Genomic DNA, 21,168 nt, shown 5'->3' on the forward strand with positions numbered 1-21,168 from the left:
GTTCAGGGAGGATGGGAGTCTTTAGCCATATCTCGAGGGGTACTCTAGCACGGCCGAGATATGCTTGGTTGTATTCGGCGGCTGCTGTCCGTCTGTTAGCCGCATCAAGCGTACCTGGTACAGGCACCGATGAGGGGGTGCCATGACCAGGACCAGCATTCAGCTTGAAATGGTTCCCGCTCGATGGGTATTCAGCCATCGATTGCGGTGGGGCGACGACGGACGGATTCGATGATTTGGAAGAGGACGTGCCTGTGGTGTCCGGTTGAAGAAATGGTCAAGGCAGCTCGCCGGTTAGGCCCACCAGAGAGGAGACGGCAGCCTCAATTACCGATGGACCGGAGACCGCGATAGCGCAGGCAAGATCGGAGTCCCCTGCATCATCATCGTAAAGTTGCAGTCGCATCTTCCACCGGCACAAGAGCGTCTCAATGCGTTCGCAGCGCTCTCGCGACATGTGCGCCATGCTTCTTCTCCCTGCGCCCTGAAATCCGCCGCACCTACCCGTCCACGCCCATGTCGGCCTCCACACCCGCACCCACGAGTAGCAGCCATGCAAGTGCAAGCAGCTCGCGCCGCGTGCCGCTGGACAAGCGGAAGCGCACCGAGACGAGCTGCGACAAGTGCAAGTCGCGCAAGCAGAAGTGCCGCAAGGAGCCCGGCCAGGAGGCGTGTCGCTACTGCATCGTGCACAACATCGAGTGCCTGACGACGCAGCCGCGCAAGAAGCGCCTGTATGGCAGCGTCGAGGGGCTGGGCACCCGTCTGGCGCTGCTCGAGGCGCTGGTGAAGGGGCTGCTGCCGGAAGCCGACGTCTCGAGTACCGAGGCTCTGCGCCAGCTCGCGACGTCGCACGGCATCCCGCTGCCAGACGCGGCGGCCCACGACGCGCAGGGCGACCAGGACGACAGCGGCGAGGGTGAAGGCGACGACACGGTGTCGCTGCTGCCCGACCAGCAGGGCCAGGTGCAGTACATTGGGCCGGGCAGCTCGCTGTCGTTCCACATCAAGCTGCGCACGCTCGTGGGACGCGGCGCCCTACGCGAGTTTGTACTGTCAGTAACGCCCCTGCATGAAGCCTCTGGCGACATCGACTGACTGCTCCACCTCTAGTTTTGGCAAGAACGCAGCCCAGGCATCGTCGCCCACCGGCAGCGACGACCAGCGCAGCCTGCCAGGCCCGACCGCCGCCCCGACCGCCCACAACTCCGTCGCGGTCCACGGCCGCCACCTGAACCCCAGCGAGCGCCCGAATCTCGAACTGCTGATACGCGCCTTCTTCGAACACATACACCCGGACTTCCCCGTCCTGCATGAGCCCTCGTTCCGCGAGGCCTACGACGCGTGGCTGGCCAACCCCAGGAGTGCAGACCCGGCATGGCTGTGCACCTTTACGTGTGTGCTGCTGCTCGGTCGACGGGTGGCGCGCATTCCCTTTCCAGAAGACCAGGAGCGGCTGTGGTGGCAGAGGACGCAGACGCTCCTTCCTGTTGTCATCTTTACCTCGAGCATCACAGCCATACAGGCCCTGCTACTGGCTGCGATACACCTCCACAACACGAACCACCGGGACGCCTGCTGGAACCTGACTGGTGCTGCCGTTCGCATAGCGCACGCCATCGGACTGCACCAGGACAAAGTGAACGCCGGCCAAACACCGCTGGCCAGGGAGTCGCGCAAGATACTGTGGTGGACGCTGTACGCTTTCGAGACAATGCAGGTATCCTCCTACGACCGGCCGAGTGCCATTGAGAATCCTGGCGCAAAGACGAGCGCCCCTAACGAGAAGATTATCGGCGGCCCTCCAGAGTTCTTCGCATGCTCAACGCGCCTGTTCATACTGCTGGGCCTGACATGTCGCGCGCCCAAGACTGTCAAGTCCAACGCCAGCGATGAATCCTACGTTGGCCCTTTATCACCCGCCGCCGGCGTGCTCCGGGATCTAGTCCGATGGAAGGAGCAGTTGCCCCGGCATCTCCAATACGAAGCCATAGAAGCCTCGCCCATGCAACGAGCCCTGATGCTGATGCACTGTGTATACCATTATACCATCATTGTCCTGTGCCGCTCAGCCCTGCTTGCCCGCGCTTCTACCCTGACCAAAACTGGCCAAGACTCCACAAACTCTGCTCTCACAGCCATGGCAGAAGCTTGCTCAGAGTCTGGCCGATCTCTGGCTAACATATTACTGAGACTCGAATCTTTAGGCAAGTTCGATGCCGTCTACTCGTGTGACATTTGGTACACGCTTGCATCGAGCTCGGTACTGGTCCTTGATCTGGTATGCTTGAATAAGCTGGGTGGTACGGACATGTCCGAGTCCAGGATTTTGTTGTCTCAGCTCGCAGATCTGGCACAGCGACATAGGCGAAATCCATTCATGCCTGGTACTATTGAGAAGTTCGCTTCCCTCGTCCCAGAGTTGCATTCCATGGCCGACTCCCTAGCTTCGCCCGTCAGATTTGCGGAACCGGAAATGGAGACCCATGACACCGGACCGCAAAGCTCGATCCCAGCGCAACAACTGTCGCAGCCAGACGCAGTACCGCACATGTACCATCAGTCACCACCGGGCGTGGGCACATATATGTATGCGGATCCTATGCCAGGTCGTATATACCCAGACCAGGCCTACATGGCGCCCTCAATGCATCCTAATGCCCGGTTTGATAGAACGACGCAGATGCAGTTTATGGACTTTACCATCAACAACATCCATGAGTGGAATTGGGCGGATATTGGGACGATGATCGGTCCTGAGGGCGTTCCGAATATGCCTGGAAACCCTCATGTGCATGGGCCGCAACCGACGGGGCCGAATTAATCGCCGCCGACGAGGACGATGTAATCTTGAGAATATACCCCAAATGCGAGAGCGAGTTCAACTAAACATGACTGGATATCCTGACCAATGTGATAACTGGCTTCGAATGTTTACTCTTCCGTATCTCAACCAAGATTACAACCACAGGGTCTACCATGAGTTGAGAACGATAGAAGCTGCTTCTTGTTTCGTCCGCAACTACTCGCAAGTCTAACCTGGTCAGTCGAAGAGTGAGTTTAGGACTGGTAGGGCTGAAAGCACGTGGCTTGGCAGGTCCGCACCAATCACATCTCTTGCTCGTACCCGCACTCGCACTCGTATCGCACCGTACTCGGACTTTGACATTGCCAAGAAGAAATGTAACAACGCGTACGAGACGGCGGAGCATACAGACGTACGCGTTGATGCAGGTACTAACAAGCAGAAAATGTATATTATGCTTGACGTACTTCATTGTACCGTCTCACAACAACGAAGATTAAGTCTTGACGCCGACCACTACGATCAAAACCACGACCGAACTACGATACGACTTGTACGAGACATTGACGAAATCAACACCATCTTCTTCACAACTTCAACATGGGAGTTTTCAATCTCCTTGATAAGCCCGTCTTTAGCAGTCGCTTCAAGTTCCCTATTCATATCGCTCAAGTCGTTCTCGTTATTCTCGCCATCGCCCTTACGCTTCCTCGTTTGTTCATTACCAATATTCCGCGCACACGAGCAAGCACATATGCATTGGGCATGGTATGTGGAAACTTCCTGATCTGGCTATACCACTGAGTATCGATCTGGTTACTAATCCTTGTACCTAGGGTGCCAAATCCCTCATCCTACTCATATACCTCATACTTTCGGAGCATAGTCCACGTTTCCAACGTTGGCACAGTTACAAAGCGCATGCCATAATCAGCTGTATTGAGGTTGTGTTCTGGAGTGTCGTTGCGGGGTTGATGTTTCAAACCAATCTCAGCTATTGCAAAGGGCCAACATGCGGTCTGAGTTGGGTCGTAGTCATCATCGCCATCGTCATCGTGTGAGTTGGGTAGCTCCTCTCATTGACTCGTAGACTAACAAATGACAGCAATTCTGAGATCATCGTCGCAGGAATCTGCATCAAAGAATTCCGCCAGTGGAAAAGTGCAGGAAAGCCAAAGTCAACGACGCAGCAGCATACCCGTCGCCCCGCATTCGACGAAGAGGAAGTCGTTCAAAGCAGAGTCGAGCGCCCGAAAGAAGCGCCAGTTCAAGCCGCCGAACAAGCATATTTCCAGTCTGAGCGACGACACTCTCAACGCAGCCACTCTAGGCATCACGGCGAGTCACTATGGGAGACTCAGCGTACTCCGCGATCCCCCCGAAAGGAGCGTCAACACCGCTCTCATCGCTCCGAAGATCGTACACGTGAGCGGGAAGAGCGTTCCATGCATGAGATGGAGGAGCCACGTTATGCTGAACATCAGCAATATACGCCGAGTGAGCCGCGGTACTAGTGTGAGCATTGTATGCACACGTTTATCGTTACGATGATAATCTAAGAGACATCACAAACAACATCCGGCGTTGGTCATGATTTCTGGATATCATCTAGGTGTTTTCAGGGCGTTGGAGTGTATGGAAAGCTTGCAAACGGGTGTATTAGAGTACAATGATCTGTACCAAAATTATCATGTATACGTCTTGATGTCGGCCTATCTGGAAATCAAGATCAAGAGTAAACATTTCTACGTTGAAAAAATAGAAGACGCATGAGATACCAATGGGAGCTTCCCGCGACGTGGGATTCTGAACAAGTCCTCTCGATCTGAGTAAGGGTATATGATGAATACGCGGATTATGATACTGTTCAGCTGCTGCAAGGAAAAGGCATGTCATTGTCAAATCCCCGCAGAATTGAACAGTCTCAGACGTGGATCAACACCGTCGCATATCTCGCCGCTTTATCATGAACCATCTGTTCACCCATAGTATCATGTAGTAGCCATGTCAAAGTCCTCCTCACCACTCCTTTCTATCATACAGGCTTCATATCCAAGTCCAACGCAAGCACCATGTCTACTCCTTATTTGCCCTACAGCTAGTCTACATGATCAAACACAGACTGAGCAACAGCGATTCAACAAACTTTGCCCGATCCGATGTTCCTGGCGTGCTCCTAGGCTTGTTGACAAGTGTGGCTGCATCGGCGTCCGTGTCTACGCCTGCTTCTTGCGACGTGAGCACGGCACGACGAGGTGTTAAGGTTGTGCCTTCGGATTGTGCTTCTTAAAAGTCAGTTGTGTAGTGGTTGTATCATAGGGCAGGATGAACTCCTCATACCAGAGCTTGCAGTAGGAAGGGGCGATGTCATAGCGAGATAGTACTGAAGTGGAGTTGGTCGACAGAAAAGGGATGATTCAACTAATGTCAGACACCTACAACTTGAGTTGATATGACAGCGATACATATCAATTTTCTCGGTGACGAAAGTCGCGAGGCTGAGGATGTTCGGCCCTCCAACCCGGCTGTGAATGCGAGATACGAGTCGGGATGACCGTGGCCAAGCGAGAGGCGCACACTCAGCGTGTGGCTTGGAAGAAGTGAATTGTCAGCAGGTCAAGACATGACTTGGTTATTGCACTTGATACGTAGCGAATGACCTCGTCTACGTGATACTACGTAAAAGAATCGCCGCTTCTCATCATCCCACGTGCGCTGCTTCCTATCTCATTTACCGTACAGACTGCGCTTTCTTACGACGTGCGTGATGATCGTCTGGGTGGGATACGCGTGAGGCCGTTCGACAAAAGCGTCAACCTTGGCCTGATGGTACACCTCTGGTGGTGATGCGATGTATGCATCCAGTCCCCCGCAGGCGAACAACCCTGAGGGCCAAGGATACCATAGCCGTCTTCTGTACTAGGTTGACAATCCAAAGCGACTGGATCTGCGTTGCCGTGTACCAGTCATTGAATACATGTGCTCATGCTCTTACCTTCACATTTCCTCAATCATCCAACAAGTCCAGCCAAAGCACTTTCTGCTCTTTGATAGACTCATCCTCGATAACACCGCGGAATGCAACCTCGGCCTCCAGCAGGTCTGCTTCAACGTTTCTATCTCCCATCTCTTCTTCCTCGTCACTGCCACAGCTATCGTTGCGCTTGTCTAATGCGTCAAGCATGGCCTCGCCCTTGGTCTCAAGCTCTTCAATACGCTCATTAGCCAACGCCAGTGCTTCTCTCAGCGTAGACTCGGTGTCTGCGGCGGCTTGTGTAGTGGCCGAGGTGCCCTGAGATGTGTACCTATGCAGCGTGGCCTTCAAGCTCAGATTGCGCTGCTGCACCTTGTCCTTGGTACGGTCGCTCTTCTTAAGACGGGCGATGGTACGCATGGCATCGTTAAGCTGATCGACAAGCTTGTCGTGCGCGGAGACGAGGACCTGGAAGCGCGAGTAGAGTTGCCCGCCAGCTGTCCTATCCTCTTCATGGCGGAATCGGAGATTGGCGTTTTCCTGCTCGATCTCAGAGATAACGCAAGTTTGGTGCTCAAGGTCCTGATGGGCGGCCTTGAGGTCCTGTTCCTGCTCCAGAGCGAGCGAGCGCCAGTTGTCCCGGTCACGACGGAGGCGAGCTGTAAGTGATTGCGCCCATGATAGTTCACTTAGTAGACCTTGCTTCGATCTCGAGGTTGTCTGTGGCGACTTTGGCGATGGGAGGGAGTGTTGGTAGCTGGTGGTGAAGGTTCCCTCACTGGGTAGGCGAAATTCGAGTGTCAATGGGCTCGTGGGTGCGGAGGCATGTCGCGTAAACGATCTGAAGAGTCGCGACTTTGGGTTTGCGGTGACGATATGCGCTTCAGATACAGCGGCTGGCATTTTTGGCGTTGTAGCTGCTGGTGTTCGGGTACCAAGGGGATGTGACGAGGGTTGCATATAATGGTGGTACTACAAAGAAAGTGAGACAAAGAGATGGTCTCAGGTGTGGACGTTAATATGTACAGCCAGCAAACGAGTGTGCTGTTTGAATGTGGGGTTCAACCATGGGTGACTGTCGCTGCGAGTCGCGTGTTGTACGACGCGTGTCCACGTGCGAGCGCGACCGGATTGCCCGCTGCTTCCGCATCCGCCTCGGGCATGTACAGTACGAAGCTACGGACGCGCAAATGAAAATGGAAAGATCACCCGATGAATGTATGAGGACGTAGTTGGAAATAGGATGCAATTCAAATTACACGAATCATAGAAGACACGATGACGAAGATGCTGTTACTTACCAGGCGCTCTGATGCGACATCTCACAGAGCTACTGCTGCCGCAAAAATGCCCACAGCACCCATCATCGCCATCGCAGTCGGGATAGATCCAGCAGGTGCCAAGCCAGTACTCGGCGTTGAAGCGGCACCAGATTGAGACCTCGAAGGCGATGTCGCTCCTGTTCCTGATGCCGAGCCAGTAGGTGATGGCCCTCCAGTCGCTGAGGCTGATCCTGGAGAAGACGCACCAGTTGCGGTGACTAATACAACCATCTGGTACGCCTCCATCTCCTGTATCTCGCTCTGCGACAAGACGCTCGTGGACGCGATCTGGTCGGCCTGGTCCGGGACGTATCCGCTCTGGGTGACGTCGCAGGTCAAGTCTGCCGTTGACATTGCGCCCTGCCAGCTGCAGGCCATATCCATTGTCCACGCGCCTGGAGTCGGGTCCGTGAGGTGCATCTCGTACGTCTCGGGGCCTTGTAGAATGGTATACGGCTCGCAGAAGGAGTAGTCCTCGTTGGAATCATCGTCCTGGCGACGCATGCGAGGCGCGGGTGTAGGTAAGGGAGTCTCGGAGGGGTCGTCTGTAATCGATACTGGCCGTGTTAGTGCAATCTCTCGCAACAGGTGCATGACGTACGAAGATCAGACGGCACGACTGACACGCCGACTCCATCTGAAGGACAGCTGTTCTCGTAGGTTGTTGCGCTCGCATCTGAACCGAGCACGGTGAGGGTGCTGTCGAATTGGAAGAAGTTGAGGATCGTCGCGGACTCTTGCGCAATGGCAGCGCCGGCGAGGAGCGGGATGTAGCTGGAGGGACGCATGTTGGGTGACTGGCGACGGCTGATGCAGATGCACCGCTGTCACGGTGGACTGGGCCTGAAGTTATACATTCTCTACCTGTCGAAATCAATACTTCGTGGTGTTACCAACGCCACCATGCCTTGCAATCAATGTTAGGCGACGAATCGCGGCCGCGGTGTGCCTGGCGTTGGTGATGATGCATCAGCAAATACGAGAGGCGGCGAGACGCGCTACTTGGATTGTTGCTTCCTAAGCCCAGGGGCGCGCGTGGCTGAACTGTGACCGACTCATAATGACAAAGATGTTACGGTAGCATAGTAGCACTCTATCCAAGGAAAGACCAGACCCAGCCCTAGAGGTGTCTACATCGGTCTAAAATGTTGTTGCCTTCTTTTTCCAGCCAGCGTAGAGTCTCGGGTAACCTATTGGTTTCTTTTTGGCATGAGGCGGTGGGAGCAAAAGAGTGTGGTGATGAAGGGTGCGAGGTTGGGGTTGTGACGCATCAACAACCGACTCTGACAAGCCGCACTCGTGTCACAACAGTTGGAAAAATAAAGCCCACGCCCGTGAGGGGTGTCTGCATCGTTGGGCAAAAAGAAAGATATATTGCAAATGGCAAAAAGAAACATTCCGACACCGGGAATCGAACCCGGGCCTTGCCGGCACTGCGCTGCAACAGCGAGCTTACTCTGCGATGAGAGCGGCAAATCCTAGCCACTAGACCATATCGGAAATTGATGGAATGAGGAGACAATTAGCCATATATATCTTTAGCAAAGCTTTTCCGACGAAAATTGAGGGGGTTGAAGTTTGCCGGACACGAAAAGTTTGCAGACCGACACGAGCTAGACAGCAAGTCATCCATCGTTGAGTCATTATCGTATGGGCTAGAGAAAAACTGGTCATCATTCATTACGTCGTTATGAAGCAGCAGCGCAGTGGACAGCCCAAAAACGCCCAAGGAAGTAGGCTGAAGGTCAACAGCGTCGACGACAATCCCATAGCAATCCAAACCAACACATCGACAATTTGAACACGAAAGAAACATCCAATCATCTCATCACCGGCGTATCCGCTCTCTCCGGCGATGACTGCACGATCGGCGCCAGTCCTAGCAGCTTCATGCCATTCTCCAGCACGACTGCAGTCGCTTCATAAAGCGCAGCCAGACCGGGGGTGACCTTCTCACCCTCAGCACCCTCTGGAAGACATTCAACAAGCTGCTCAGTCACACTAGCGAGATAAGTAACAACACCAGCCGGCTCGAGCGAGTGGTACGTCGCTGTCACAACCTCCGGGTACTGAGCCAGAATGCGCAGAAGATTGGCCGGGTCTTCTTCAGCTAACACTTCGTAATCTCCATCCGAGAGTTCAGCTGCGTCAGCACCTTTGAGCCATTGGCGGAGCTTAGCCAGCCAGTACTGCAGATCCGGACCCGATCCAAGCTTGAAGGAGGCCATCGCACCAGTATCGAAGGCATGTGTTGTGGTCAAACGAGTCGAGAGCTCTTGCACGAGAAGTGACGATGTTGCCAGTCCTTCCTTGACGTTGTCCAACCCACCTACCACTTCAAGCTTCTCGGCATCGGCTTCCGACAACGCAGTCATCCCTTCCTCGCATGCGTCCAATATACCCTGCGGCTTGTACCCTTTACCAAGCGTCGCCGCCATCTTCGACACCTCGCTAAATTTGACGTGGTGAAGCTTGTCGGCGAGCTCCTTCATGTCCATCGCTTCCAAGACCTTGATGAGCTGAGTGAAGTGGACGCTATTGTCGCTGGCAACCACATACACCATCTTGTCGAAGGGGTACTTCCTCGAACGCTCCAACACCGCGGCGAGGTCTCGGAGAAGGTACGTGCTGCTACCAGAGCGGTCGCGAATAATGGCCGTACCAGCCTTCGCACCAATGTTCTGCATGTGGATAATCTGAGATCCTCCACTCTCTTCCGAAATACCCTTCTCCTTCAGCATTTGCTCTACTTCCACCATAGTCTCAGGCTTGATCTGCGACTCGCCAGAATACTCATCAAAGCGAACACCAAGGCGCTCGTAGAACTTGGTGTAGTTGTCGATATTGGCATCTCGCACGCGCTTCCAAAAGGCCACAAGCTCCTCATCACCCTCTTCCAGCTTCTTGAAAGCTTCGTTGCGTTCTGCGAAGATGCCCTGGCTTTCGATCTCGGCCTGCGCTTCGCCTTTATCTTCGCCTTCCTTCGCTACTTCGTCGCGCGCCGCCTTGCTCGCCGCCTGTTCCGGTTTGAAGTCTTCTTCAATCTTGTGGTAGACCTCCAGGAGGTGTCCGACCGGATCCGCCTCATACGCCTCCTCCGAGCCGTACCTTGACCACCCAACATACAACAAGGCAATAGGCTTGCCCCAGTCGCCGAGGTAGTTGATACGCGTCACTTCCCATCCCATCGCCTCGTATAGTCGTCCGATGCATGCGCCGATGATTGTGCTTCGCAGGTGCTTTCCTTGGAACTCGCTGGTGATGTTCGGGGAGGAGAGCTCGACGACGAGCTTCTTGGTCGCGTCATTTGGGACGGCGGGAAGTGTGATAGAGCCATAGGACCTCTTTCGAGTCGAGGTATATGGCAAAAGAAGACGTGGCACGGACGTGACCTTGAGAAAGACACGAAAGTGAACGCCATCCACAAAGGGTAGGATAAAGAGTGGGTCGTCTTTTGGAAACTACGATCTTTAGCAAATTGGTCTCGTCTACGTTCCGCAGTCTAAGGGCATGACATAACGTACCTTTTGCATCAGCTCAGCAGCCACTTCACCAGCCTTCATCCCTGGTCGCAGCTTCGGAAGGACCACGGCCAGATCCCCGCTGGAAATGTCGTTCGGCCACAGTATACATTTGAATGTATGCTCAATGTCGCAGCCCAAAATACCCACTAAGATTGCTGCCAGATGTACGCGACACAAGTCCAGCGGGTTGGCTTCTGCTCTCGCCGCTGGCACTTCTGGCAGGGGACTGTCCAGGCTTAAAGAAGCCACGCACCCCTCGAGCGCCTCCATGATTTTTCCTTTGGTATTTTTAGCTGGCACAATTCTTGCTTGCACGCCGTGTCGCAAGGCTGTGAGTGTTTCTCGCTCCTAGTTCGCGACCCAGCAGCCGTCCAATGGGCACAGTCTTTCCAGGTGTGTATCAAGACGAGTGTTGAATCCGCGATATCCTCACGGCCTTTGAGGAGTGTCCAAATCCGCTATAGCAATCGAGTGTATATATGCATTCTTGGTAGCCTCGTCGCATGGAGACGGCAGTCTTAGTGACGAGGCAGTGTTGTCGTGGTTCGTCGCAATTGGCCTACAGCTCCTGCAGGCGCGCTTATGGCGATCAATGAGAACTCCAGATCTATGCCGGCCGTAGGCAAAAAACTGACTCCCCGCACTTTGATAGGTATTATGGTAATCATAAATGACGCTTGCTGACTGCGCGCTGGATGTACCTAGGTAGCTTTCAAAAGCCCGTGTGTTTTCACGATCCGCATGCTCTGCCGGTCTCGCAGCTTCAATTCATAACGATTCCTTCCCTGAACCTCATCTACGGAGTCATATTGCAATTCTGGTCTACAGATTGCGCTAATTTGAACCAGATTCAAAATAAGACGATGAGCGGACAAGGCTATCAAGGCTGCGGCACGACGTCATTTGTGGTGCCAGAACCTTGGAGTGGTAACATTGATCGCAGGTAGGGCTGTCTTCTCATACTTTCTTGATACAAAGTTAGTTCTTGCCGCCTAACACATCTCACAGCATCTATCCATTTGAGCCAGACGTGCTGCGATACTGGTATTCATATTGGGCCAAGCTGAACCCTTGCCACAGAGGTCTGCCTGCCAATGTCCTTCCTGCAAGGTACTGGGCATCAGATCTCACCGTGCGTCATCTCATCAGGATAGAAAGAAGGAACCGAGTCTTTACGTCCTACATCACACGCTGTAGTCTCGAACGAGGTTGAGCGTGTTAGACAGCTGGTGGCACTAACTCAACATCATCTAGCAGTGTTATTTTGCACTCGCTTCAATTAAGTCATTCCGCGTTACTAACCTGTATCACCATAACCATTATGACCATCTTCTCTGCGCCTCTTTCCAAGTCTCAACACAGCGCGGCGTAAACGATCCAGATTGCTTAGCAGATAGGTTAAGATCGAAAGCGCAAGACACATTACTGTCAACGAGATGGCAAAGGTTCTAGGCGTACGGTCGAAGTGGAAGATATCTCGGTCAGCTCCAAAGTATTGCAGAACAAGGACGAGAGGTGTCGTAATGCCGAAGAGCTTGCTACGTTAGCAAGAAACAACCTTTTTCGTGAGACTTCAATCGTCTACCTACCAGAACATTCACGCGTGTGCCTCGGCTTGTCTCGCTGGCAGCTTCCGTACTCCTTCGGTTGAGTATGTGTATCTTATGACTGATCTCGTTGGTCTGGCGATTGAGCTCATGCGCATGGTCGGCACGAAGTTGGGTTTGCCAACTTAGGCGGTTGTTCATGCGCTTCTGATACATTGATAACTAAGTTCCATGTCAGACGACAAACACCTAGTATAAAAGAAGACGTACTATCACTTGTGACTCTTGGCAGATTTTATCAAGCAGCTTCAATTTGTGCTGCAGATCGTCTAGTAGCCTGAAAGCTGCTTTCAAGTTGCGAAAGGCCGAGAGGGAAGCGGGATCGCTTAGGTCCGAGAAGTAGCGATAATCTCCGCTTGCAGCAGTAAATGTCGTCCAAACGCGCAGGGTCTTTTGAATGGTTCTATGCAACTTACCTAGAATCTGTATGGTCGTTGCCGTCTCCTCGAACAGCTGTTCAATGATAGGCTGGTCGCTCGACTTGTGGTTGGCGAGGAGTTCACGAACCCGCTTGTCTTTCTAGATTGCCTCAGCTGTGATCAACCCTTTTACTTTCTGGTATACCCACCCAAGCCTCAACGCCCTTCTCAACAAATCGAACGAGCAATACCCACTCTTCCAGAATTCGGAGAACACGAAGCTCAATTATGCGCAGCCAATACCGTCGCGGATTCCAGATGGGCACGTTCGCATCCCGGATCGAACACGTTCGGCCGTCTCCATCGACAGCAAAGTAATCCTCTTCTACGTCTTCAGGTTCGTCTTCCTGTCCTTCGCCATCGTCTTCTTCATCTTCTCTAAGCTTTGGGTTTAGAGACGCATTGACGAAGGCCCAGCCTACCCATTTGGACTTATCCCAGCCACAGATTACGATCGAGGTATGTGCTTTACGGATGACGTATTGTCGGGTCTCATGCTGGACACGATCATAAGGGCGCTGATGCTGGAGATAGGAAACGTCTATCAGGTTTTCCAAACTTTCGACGGTATGCAACGAATCAGTGGTGCTCGGTGTTGCGACCCTCTCACGCAACGTTAGAAAGGGGAGGTGAAACTCCAAATTGAAAACGTGTGGAGGCTATGCGTATATAAATTGTCATTAGTGAAGTCCCAATTGTTATTGTAAGTACTTACCGACATATGCACACGCAGTGACGTCTCGAATTCGACGTGTTTGGCGATGGCATCGCGCAGAGGGTCTATCTGATGCTGATGTACCGTATCCACGAGTGCACTGATGTATTCCGGGCTCAACTGATTGATGTAGCTGGTATTTTATCAGCCTCGATCACATTTCCAATCATCAATCCAGAATTTGAGACATGTAATGCTGTCTTTCGCTCATCGCCTAGTTAACTTTACTTCAGACCTCGGGGCATGATCGAACAGTGATATTAAAAAGCCAACGTTTGCGTAAGTACTGTTTCAGATCGGCCGCTGAGATATATCATGGTTCGGAAACGAGAAGTGGACCAACATTAACGTACATTAATCGCCGGTCTGCATCAGGCAGACTGTCACCATCGCTGGTGGAGTGAACAAACCGCTGTTTTTGTCAGCCAGGCCAGAATGGGCTTGAAATGAAACCCACGTCTGCAAGTAATGATTCCCTCAACGTCTCTGGTGTCAGCCATTCTTGCTCGTAGTCGCGACGACTTCCGGTACGATATTCGCGGTCGTCCAATCTCGCTCGCGCCGGCTGTAGGTTGCTCGGACTGCCCGAATCCATGAATCTTCGAAGGGTTGCTTCTTTCCACGATGGGATAGCACTTTCAACATCCTGGAGAAAGTAATCGAGTGTCTCTCGCTCAAATCCTGGTACGTTTGTTATGCTTGAGACCAGAGGGAGATCTACCAGTGGCCGGTGCGTCGAGAACATAGGATTCCATGGTGATGTATGAATTCTCCTTCTGTTTGTGAAACCTCTTAGCCCTTTCATCTAGTCCTTCACGTGTTGTAGAAAGTTAGTATAGCCTAGAGGGCGATGGGAACCGAAGCAGGGGATGTTGATTGGCCAGGCTCGGAGAAAGGTCGGGTCATGCTCCCGACAACCCTACTCAAATAGATGAATGGGAGGGTAGAGTGTTCTACTCTGTCTTCAAAATATGTTCAGACGATGCCACCCGCACTTCAACCAATGCGAGTAAACTTTGGTGAACAATTGGTAAGGTCAAATGGCGAAGAGGAGGAGGAGGTAAGAAGCAGTCACCACACAATACACAGGTTCTCTCAAGCCCCTATAACCAGGCTCCTACGTCTTGTGCAGCCCAACGTAGCGCCATCCGATCGACAGCTTCGTCTATCATACACTGTCTACTATTCGTGAGACTAGTCAAATGGCCTTTGCGCGACACGTTTTCACCTCTGAATCGTCATACAAGAGGTCATAAAGGCGATTGAGGGCGTTGTATCGTACATGCCTTGCATAAATGAGGCTATGTTGGACCTGCCCTATCGGGCAGGCGGTTGGCTCGGTCATAGATGACTGCACACTGTGTGTCAGTGTCAACTCGTCTATTCGGTCAATCGGCTGCGAAAAGATTAACTCCTCATAGCTTTCGATATAGTCGAAAACAGAGAGATATTCAACAGCAGGCAGATGTCTGCCTTCATCGGGCCTCCATGCATAGAGAGGTGCCAGCGCATTAAAAGCGCCACATGTGACTAACCTGGGTACGACCATCGATGTAAAAGGTCTCTGTGAAATTGATAGGAAGTGGATAATGGCCGGGTCAACCTGAGGTTTGATGTTCCCGAAGAACTTTATCGTTGTTCGATCGGGATGCATTACGAGATACTGGAAGAACCCGGGGCGGGGGCTTGTCCGCGATCTCGGCTACGAGATTGCCTTGCTGATGAGCCTCACGTTGGTTGCACAACGTCAGCATTGCGTAGAATGTTGCGGCGCCGCCCATTTCTTGATGGCCACGTCAAACAGTTTCTTCATTCATTCCAGGTGCCTAACGAAAATGTCCCGGCTGCTCTTCACCGGAATCAGTTTGTGAGGCGACTGATAAGCATCTGCGATACGATGGCTGTCCGCTGGACCGAAAGTGTATGGACAAAAATAATGTAGGAGGACCTAGAGAACGAAATCGGTCATGGGATCGGATGATGCTTGATCGGTGAACGTGGAGGGCGCAATCCCTACCGAACACACGCTAGTTGTCTTGGAAATATCTACAAAGAAGTAAATCCCGATGGATAGGAACCCAAGGCGGACTTGACCGAAAGTAAGAGTAAAGAAGACGAGCACTTTTTCGCGAGCTTGACGTTGTCATTTGTTACCATCACGAAGTGCTCATAACTCCATCGTAGACTTCCCAACCTTCGATCCACAATAGACACCTCACGTCTACACACGATCCGATCGAGTACAGAAAACATTGTGCGGTGATTGATAAGCTCAGTATTAAGACGACGGCTTGTTCTGAGTTGTTCCCGATGCTCCAACATTCGGTGGTCGCCAAACAGCGCGAGAAAAGCATGGAAGAGTCTTGTCGTTAGAGGGAACTGGTCTGACCGCTCGCCTATCGACCCAGGCATGTACCAAGGCAGAGACTCTGTACCATATGTAGAATACCTTACAGGTTCCCACCAGGGCCTCGTCGTGCGAGCTAGGTACACGATCATCTCAGCTGTATCTTTGTGGTGCAACAATTGCCACATCGTCCATATCCACACCCAGAACAAGCTTGGTTTTGATATGGTATGTTTGGCCGACCGCAATAACAGCATTGCCAAACATACGTATATCTCTTCTTGGCCTGGCAACGTAAGTCAGTGAGACTACTGTCCACTTCTATGAGAGGCCTCTCTTGCCGCTTACGAGTGTGTGTATAGGTGTGCGCTCGAGTCGGTTTCGCGTCGTCCATCCCGTTGGCACCGGGAATACCGCATCGAATACATGCTCCTCGAGGCATATTTTGTCGCCTCCTCTTCCACTGGTTCGGTATCGGTGTTGAGCGTGGTGTAAAAGGTCTCGATAGCCCTGCGCAGCACGAGTGGTGCAATGTCGCTGTTTGGTAAAGGCAGTGCGCAGCCAGCCTGAAGCTTCATTCGAGTCTCGGTTGGCTACAGATCGTATGCCAACAGTCGACATCGCAGCTTCGGCTCAGTAGTATGAGGCTAGCCGTAAGAAAGCGGTAGCTTCCGGGTCGCGATTCGGTGCGCTTTCTCGTGCTTGTCATGGACACACCCTTGGAACGGACGTGGGCGTCCTGTGCTAGTCAGCGTCTCTCGCTCCCTCCGTGGCTGTCATGACTACAAGAAAAGCTGGAAGGTAAAGCGGCGCTGTCGAAGTCATTCGAGTCGAGACATTGGAGCAGAAGGAACATCGAAGCGGGGCTCGGTAGATTCATATAACGCCGCATCAAAAGACGCGAAAAACGTTAGAACCTTGGAAAGGCCCGTGGATCAGAGGCCGTGCGCGAACACACAACACGGCATTTGCACTCACCTTGGTACACGATGGTGTTACGAGAATGAGCCTCGAGAAAGATGAACAGCAACTTCGCGATATATGTACCATTGGGCGAGTAATTATACATTTCGACGCACACCGAAAATACCTGTGTCTTATCCAGGGCTGCGTCCCACGGGCTGATTGGGCTGTTTAGCGGACGCCTGCATCGACACAGTAGCTCTCCACAGTGAGTGCCGTATGCTGTGGCAAGCTGCACAACCATCATTCTGGAGTAGATGAAACCTTCACAGAGCTGCTGCTCATTTGACGAGACAACAATAGACAAAAGGCAGTCACGGTGTGCATCACTACCTGGGTACTCATCCCGTACCACAAACTTCTCGGAAGATCGTACGATCAGCTTAGTTCAGAAGCTCCAGGAGTCGCTACCTTGGTTTGCTGTCCATTGACTGGAAAGCAGCGACCATCTTGCTGAACCTGCAAGCGTCACAGCTGTCACAAAACGACCAGATTCGTAACGTCGTGTAATGAGGGCAGATTGAGTCAAGCGGTCCGAAGCCACTGTCCCCCGTCACAGCCGGTGATTTTTGAGCTTGCCGGTCTTCACTCGAGCTAGCAGTCCGATGTACACATCCTGTGCATGGAAAGATGCCACCACACTGTTAGCATGCCCTGTTGATGGGACGCCAACATGAGGTCTTCTGATGGAAAAACAAGCCAATACCCATGCGTGGGTATTTGTGTGTTGGCAAATCTGTACACCGCACTCCCTATTCGACTCAATTCATGCCCGATGTGGGAGAAGGCTCTTCGCCGAGCGTAGGGTAGAGTGGCGACAGAGCTACCAACTGGAACTCCAAGTGGGAAAGGGGCCCCAACAATGTATTATCTGTGGCCAACTGTGCTGGGCTGTCCTGCCGAGATTCGCCATGACGCAGAATCTTGCCGGTCAGCCTCTGATCTCACCATCCCTAGATAGGTCACCATTGATCTCTTTGAACACAGTAACACGAAGCCTAAATGGTCACTCTGAGATGTGATAACGCTATCAAAATAGTGCCGGTCACAGGATGCCTTTTAGATTTGAGTGTGTTCAAATAAAGGGTAGATGCGGCTGAGCGTGATCACATAGCCTGCACATGAGCAGCAGTCCAGTCCCAGCTGTGGGACGTACTACTTTGTCAGACAAGGTTTCGATAGAGTAACGACCATTCTAACAGGGGCCCTGCTATTGTAAGACCTCAGACTCTTCCTTAGTTGTTCTGTGCTCATAGCTTAAGCAGTGGCTTAGTCTTCACCAGTAGTCGCCTTTCTGATCTACCTAGATAGTCGCTAAGTGCGCAAAATGTCAAGTCTAGTGATGTTTCAAGAGGCATTAGAGATTCGTTAAAATAAAACATTGCAGTGTATACGTACAAGAACTAGCGACTAACATGCTTTGCGTTGATATCAGTTGCAGATATTGTAATCCACTCTTCTACGTAGTCTTTTAACTAAAGAGATAGAAACTCGAAAATTTGAAGTTTAGGCCGAACGAATATTGTTGTAATTGCAAGGCTAAGTTTGTGTCGAACGTTTAACCTGTAACAAGCCGTAGACCTAGATCTAAAACGAAACAGTATCAAATAGGCAATACCACATAAAGGTGCTCGAGAGACTTCGTAGCAGCTGAATAGTATTAAGGACGAAACATATATTTAACATCATAGTAGGTTGCTCACAATAAGAGTAGACTACACTACCTCCTGCAATTTCTTATGCTTAGGTACCCGTATACACAGAACGGAAGCCCGCGCTTATGGCAGATAGCTAGCACACCCCGAAATAGAATCGTTCTGCATGCTCTCGGTCTATTATTTCATTTTTTTTTATTCAGAGTCCTAAGCTTTTACTCTTACGAGTATGCTGCTATCCTGTTTTCATCCCGTGCCTCGGTCTATTATAAGTTTGTAATTAGGTGGAATTAGCACACGTGCGGAGCAGTATACCTACCCAAGTATTGTGATCAAGCAAATCTTCAAACACACAGTTAAACCCAGAAGACCAGTAGTCTGTCCCTCACGCTCATCAAGCACAAAGTTACTCGTGATTATAATCGAACTATCAAGAATTCGACAAGTTATGTGGCGCTATTACAAGGACCGATGCGGAGTCGGTTGTGTAGTACAGCAGGGGAGGCGCCCATGTCCGCTCACCGGATGGCTGCGCAGAATAGGTAGAGATAACGCAATGAGGTATGAGGCCTTAGTCGGTGAGCAAAGCCGTTCTCCGTGCTGCATACCCGACAGTAAACCGGATTTCGATCTTACCAAAATGGCTCTTTGCACATCTTACAGTACAAGATGCACTTCAAGTCTACCATCTCAGGGGCTGCTTCTTCGCCACTTCTTGACGCTGCTCTTCGAGGTTCTTGGAGTTGCGATACTTCTCATTTGAGGAAATTGCCTTACGTATGAGTGGGCATTGCCAAATTGACATGCTCAGGAGTTTCACTGTTGTTTCGCCAGAGAAGGCTGCATTCAACACAGATCGACATACGACGATATTCGTGCCAACAAAGAGTACCGCTGATAGCAGCATATTATCATAGCTATTTACGAAATATAAGACATTAATGCACCATCATGAGGTGAAGACGATCAGAGGTCCCTTAACGTTGCCTTTCTGATACATTGCAGGTTGTTGATGACGTGATCGACGTTGGACAAATCCGACATCAATCTTTTACAAATTTAACCTCTTGCGGTTGCCGTATGAGCGCCCTTTGTCCAGTAGGCAGCAGAGCTAGAACACTGACAACAGCACTCAGGCTACACATTGGACTGTGCCCAGGTGGTCTCTTTGCAACATCAGGAATTGGGAAGTAGGCAAATGTATAGGTCTATTGCAGCTTGTATGGAGCTGTCAAAGGGGATCGTAACCGAGGGAGCGCAGCCTCGAAAAGTATCCTAATGAACGCCCTGAGGTATGCAGGTACAAACTCATATCACAATGCTGAAAGCGATACAGAACTCTGTCATCTTATCTGGACTTTGGTAACGTGACAATTCCCACAACGACCGTACCCACATGACGTACATGAAACACTGCTGTATGGTATGAAGGAGCACCCACAATAGCAGCACTGCCATACATAGGTATGTCTTCTCCTTGCCTGGCGTTGTAAGTATGATCCCAGCGTTCAGGACGGTCCACATTAGTCACTCACGGTAGGTACCTCAACGCGACCGGTCAACTCAAAGCCATCATCGAAGGCCCAAGACGGGCGTATGGGCAAGGAAATCTCACCCTGTATAACGCCTCTAGGGCGCCGGCCATTCCCATCCTTCGAACCAGCACCGATGTTAAGAGTGGGGTTGCTGTGATGAAGACACGTTGGTGGACCAGAAGCACCTACAAGACAATTGTCGTGCAGAGCCAGTCCCCGACGATGCGTCTGATCTCTACTCTCTTGACGCTTGTCCTGATTGTCGCTCACTTTGTGTCTTTGCGATATTGCGACGGAATTAGACGTTTCGAGATACGCTTCATGGCGCGAGGCCGAACTCGGGTGCGCGCGAACCGTCGGGGTCATTGGGCAGGTGTGTACGAGCGCGTCGCAAACGATGGAAAGTGTGTCTTATCTACGCATCGATTAGCTGAGGCTCTTCAGCTACCAGCGCTCCGTCAAAGCTGTTGTCGCGCTACCTCTGTCCGACGCTGATGCAGACATCAGTGAAGCCACTTGAGGACATTGTGCGCAGGTGAAAATCCAGGCCTCTTGAGAGATATTGCGAAGCATAGATAAGCACTTAAAAGCGCTGAAGAGATGGGTCATATGATCCAGAGTCGAGAGTATCATGATAATGGATTCAAGGCTGGTGGAAGCAGCGAAAGAGTTGAGCCCTACCTGTTCGATCAGCGTTGCTGAATGCCTACCCTGGAACTTGTGGACCCTGGATTGCCCCGCAACAGAAGCCCCCTGAACTACAGAAGGGTGATAAGATCTGGAAGCACTTTAATGTAGCAGCTTATGACTACGTTGATGCCTTACGTCTTAAATATCGTAAGTCCCCTCCGGCTTCTCAGGATTTTGTTCCGCCCATGTTTCTAGCATCCAGCAAAACGTCGACACGAATGCAGTGATTGTTTGTCTGTACCGTAAATAGGTACACCGCTAAACCTCTGTGCAAATGAATTGTCTTCGTTCAAAGTACGGGATGATCGACCATGCTGGCAGGAACTAATCACTTCGGCTGCCGTAACACTTCCAACCTTGGAAGTGATGGATGGGCATTGGTCGATTGTAGTCAACAGAACCCTGGGAAGCTTCCATCGTTCCAAGGTTTCAAGGTTGTCACAGATGGGCCTGCTTAGCTGAATGAAGCATCGGTGTTGTATGAAGTTGGGTTACTGACGTTCAAGGATTGCCCTTGTAGCCCGAGGACGGGTTGTGGAAAACATCGAGGTGCAGCTGATCGTCCGGCTGTCTCTAGCGTGGCCAGGTGGTTACGTGAACGTCAATGAAGT

The 21,168-nt window shown here is 51.7% G+C and overlaps 5 protein-coding genes and 1 non-coding gene across 6 annotated transcripts; 1 reads left to right on the forward strand and 5 right to left on the reverse strand.

Moving 5' to 3' along the window:
• Positions 1-516: 516 nt before the first annotated feature.
• Positions 517-2,824, forward strand: J4E84_003714 (uncharacterized protein; the record flags this gene model as incomplete). Its single annotated transcript, XM_049386324.1, has 2 exons — positions 517-1,055; positions 1,114-2,824. 2 exons carry the CDS (start codon positions 517-519, stop codon positions 2,822-2,824), a joined length of 2,250 nt encoding a protein of 749 aa, XP_049246173.1.
• Positions 2,825-5,813: 2,989 nt separating this feature from the next.
• On the reverse strand, positions 5,814-6,683 carry J4E84_003715 (uncharacterized protein; the record flags this gene model as incomplete). Its single annotated transcript, XM_049386325.1, has 1 exon — positions 5,814-6,683. The coding sequence occupies one exon, from the start codon at positions 6,681-6,683 to the stop codon at positions 5,814-5,816; it is 870 nt and encodes a 289-aa protein (XP_049246174.1).
• A 419-nt stretch (positions 6,684-7,102) lies between these two features.
• Positions 7,103-7,890, reverse strand: J4E84_003716 (uncharacterized protein; the record flags this gene model as incomplete). The annotated part of the gene is made up of 2 exons (XM_049386326.1): positions 7,103-7,659; positions 7,704-7,890. The coding sequence occupies 2 exons, from the start codon at positions 7,888-7,890 to the stop codon at positions 7,103-7,105; spliced, it is 744 nt and encodes a 247-aa protein (XP_049246175.1).
• Positions 7,891-8,498: 608 nt separating this feature from the next.
• J4E84_003717 lies at positions 8,499-8,602 on the reverse strand. The gene has a single exon. It is a non-coding gene; the product is annotated as a tRNA-Glu (tRNA).
• A 320-nt stretch (positions 8,603-8,922) lies between these two features.
• J4E84_003718 (uncharacterized protein) lies at positions 8,923-10,896 on the reverse strand (the record flags this gene model as incomplete). Its single annotated transcript, XM_049386327.1, has 2 exons — positions 8,923-10,563; positions 10,627-10,896. 2 exons carry the CDS (start codon positions 10,894-10,896, stop codon positions 8,923-8,925), a joined length of 1,911 nt encoding a protein of 636 aa, XP_049246176.1.
• A 1,866-nt stretch (positions 10,897-12,762) lies between these two features.
• On the reverse strand, positions 12,763-13,612 carry J4E84_003719 (uncharacterized protein; the record flags this gene model as incomplete). Its single annotated transcript, XM_049386328.1, has 3 exons — positions 12,763-13,149; positions 13,368-13,500; positions 13,596-13,612. 3 exons carry the CDS (start codon positions 13,610-13,612, stop codon positions 12,763-12,765), a joined length of 537 nt encoding a protein of 178 aa, XP_049246177.1.
• Positions 13,613-21,168: the final 7,556 nt, after the last annotated feature.

The sequence above is a fragment of the Alternaria hordeiaustralica genome (assembly GCF_023758085.1).
Source record: "Alternaria hordeiaustralica strain BMP 2776 chromosome Unknown scaffold_5, whole genome shotgun sequence".
Lineage (NCBI taxonomy): Eukaryota > Fungi > Ascomycota > Dothideomycetes > Pleosporales > Pleosporaceae > Alternaria > Alternaria hordeiaustralica.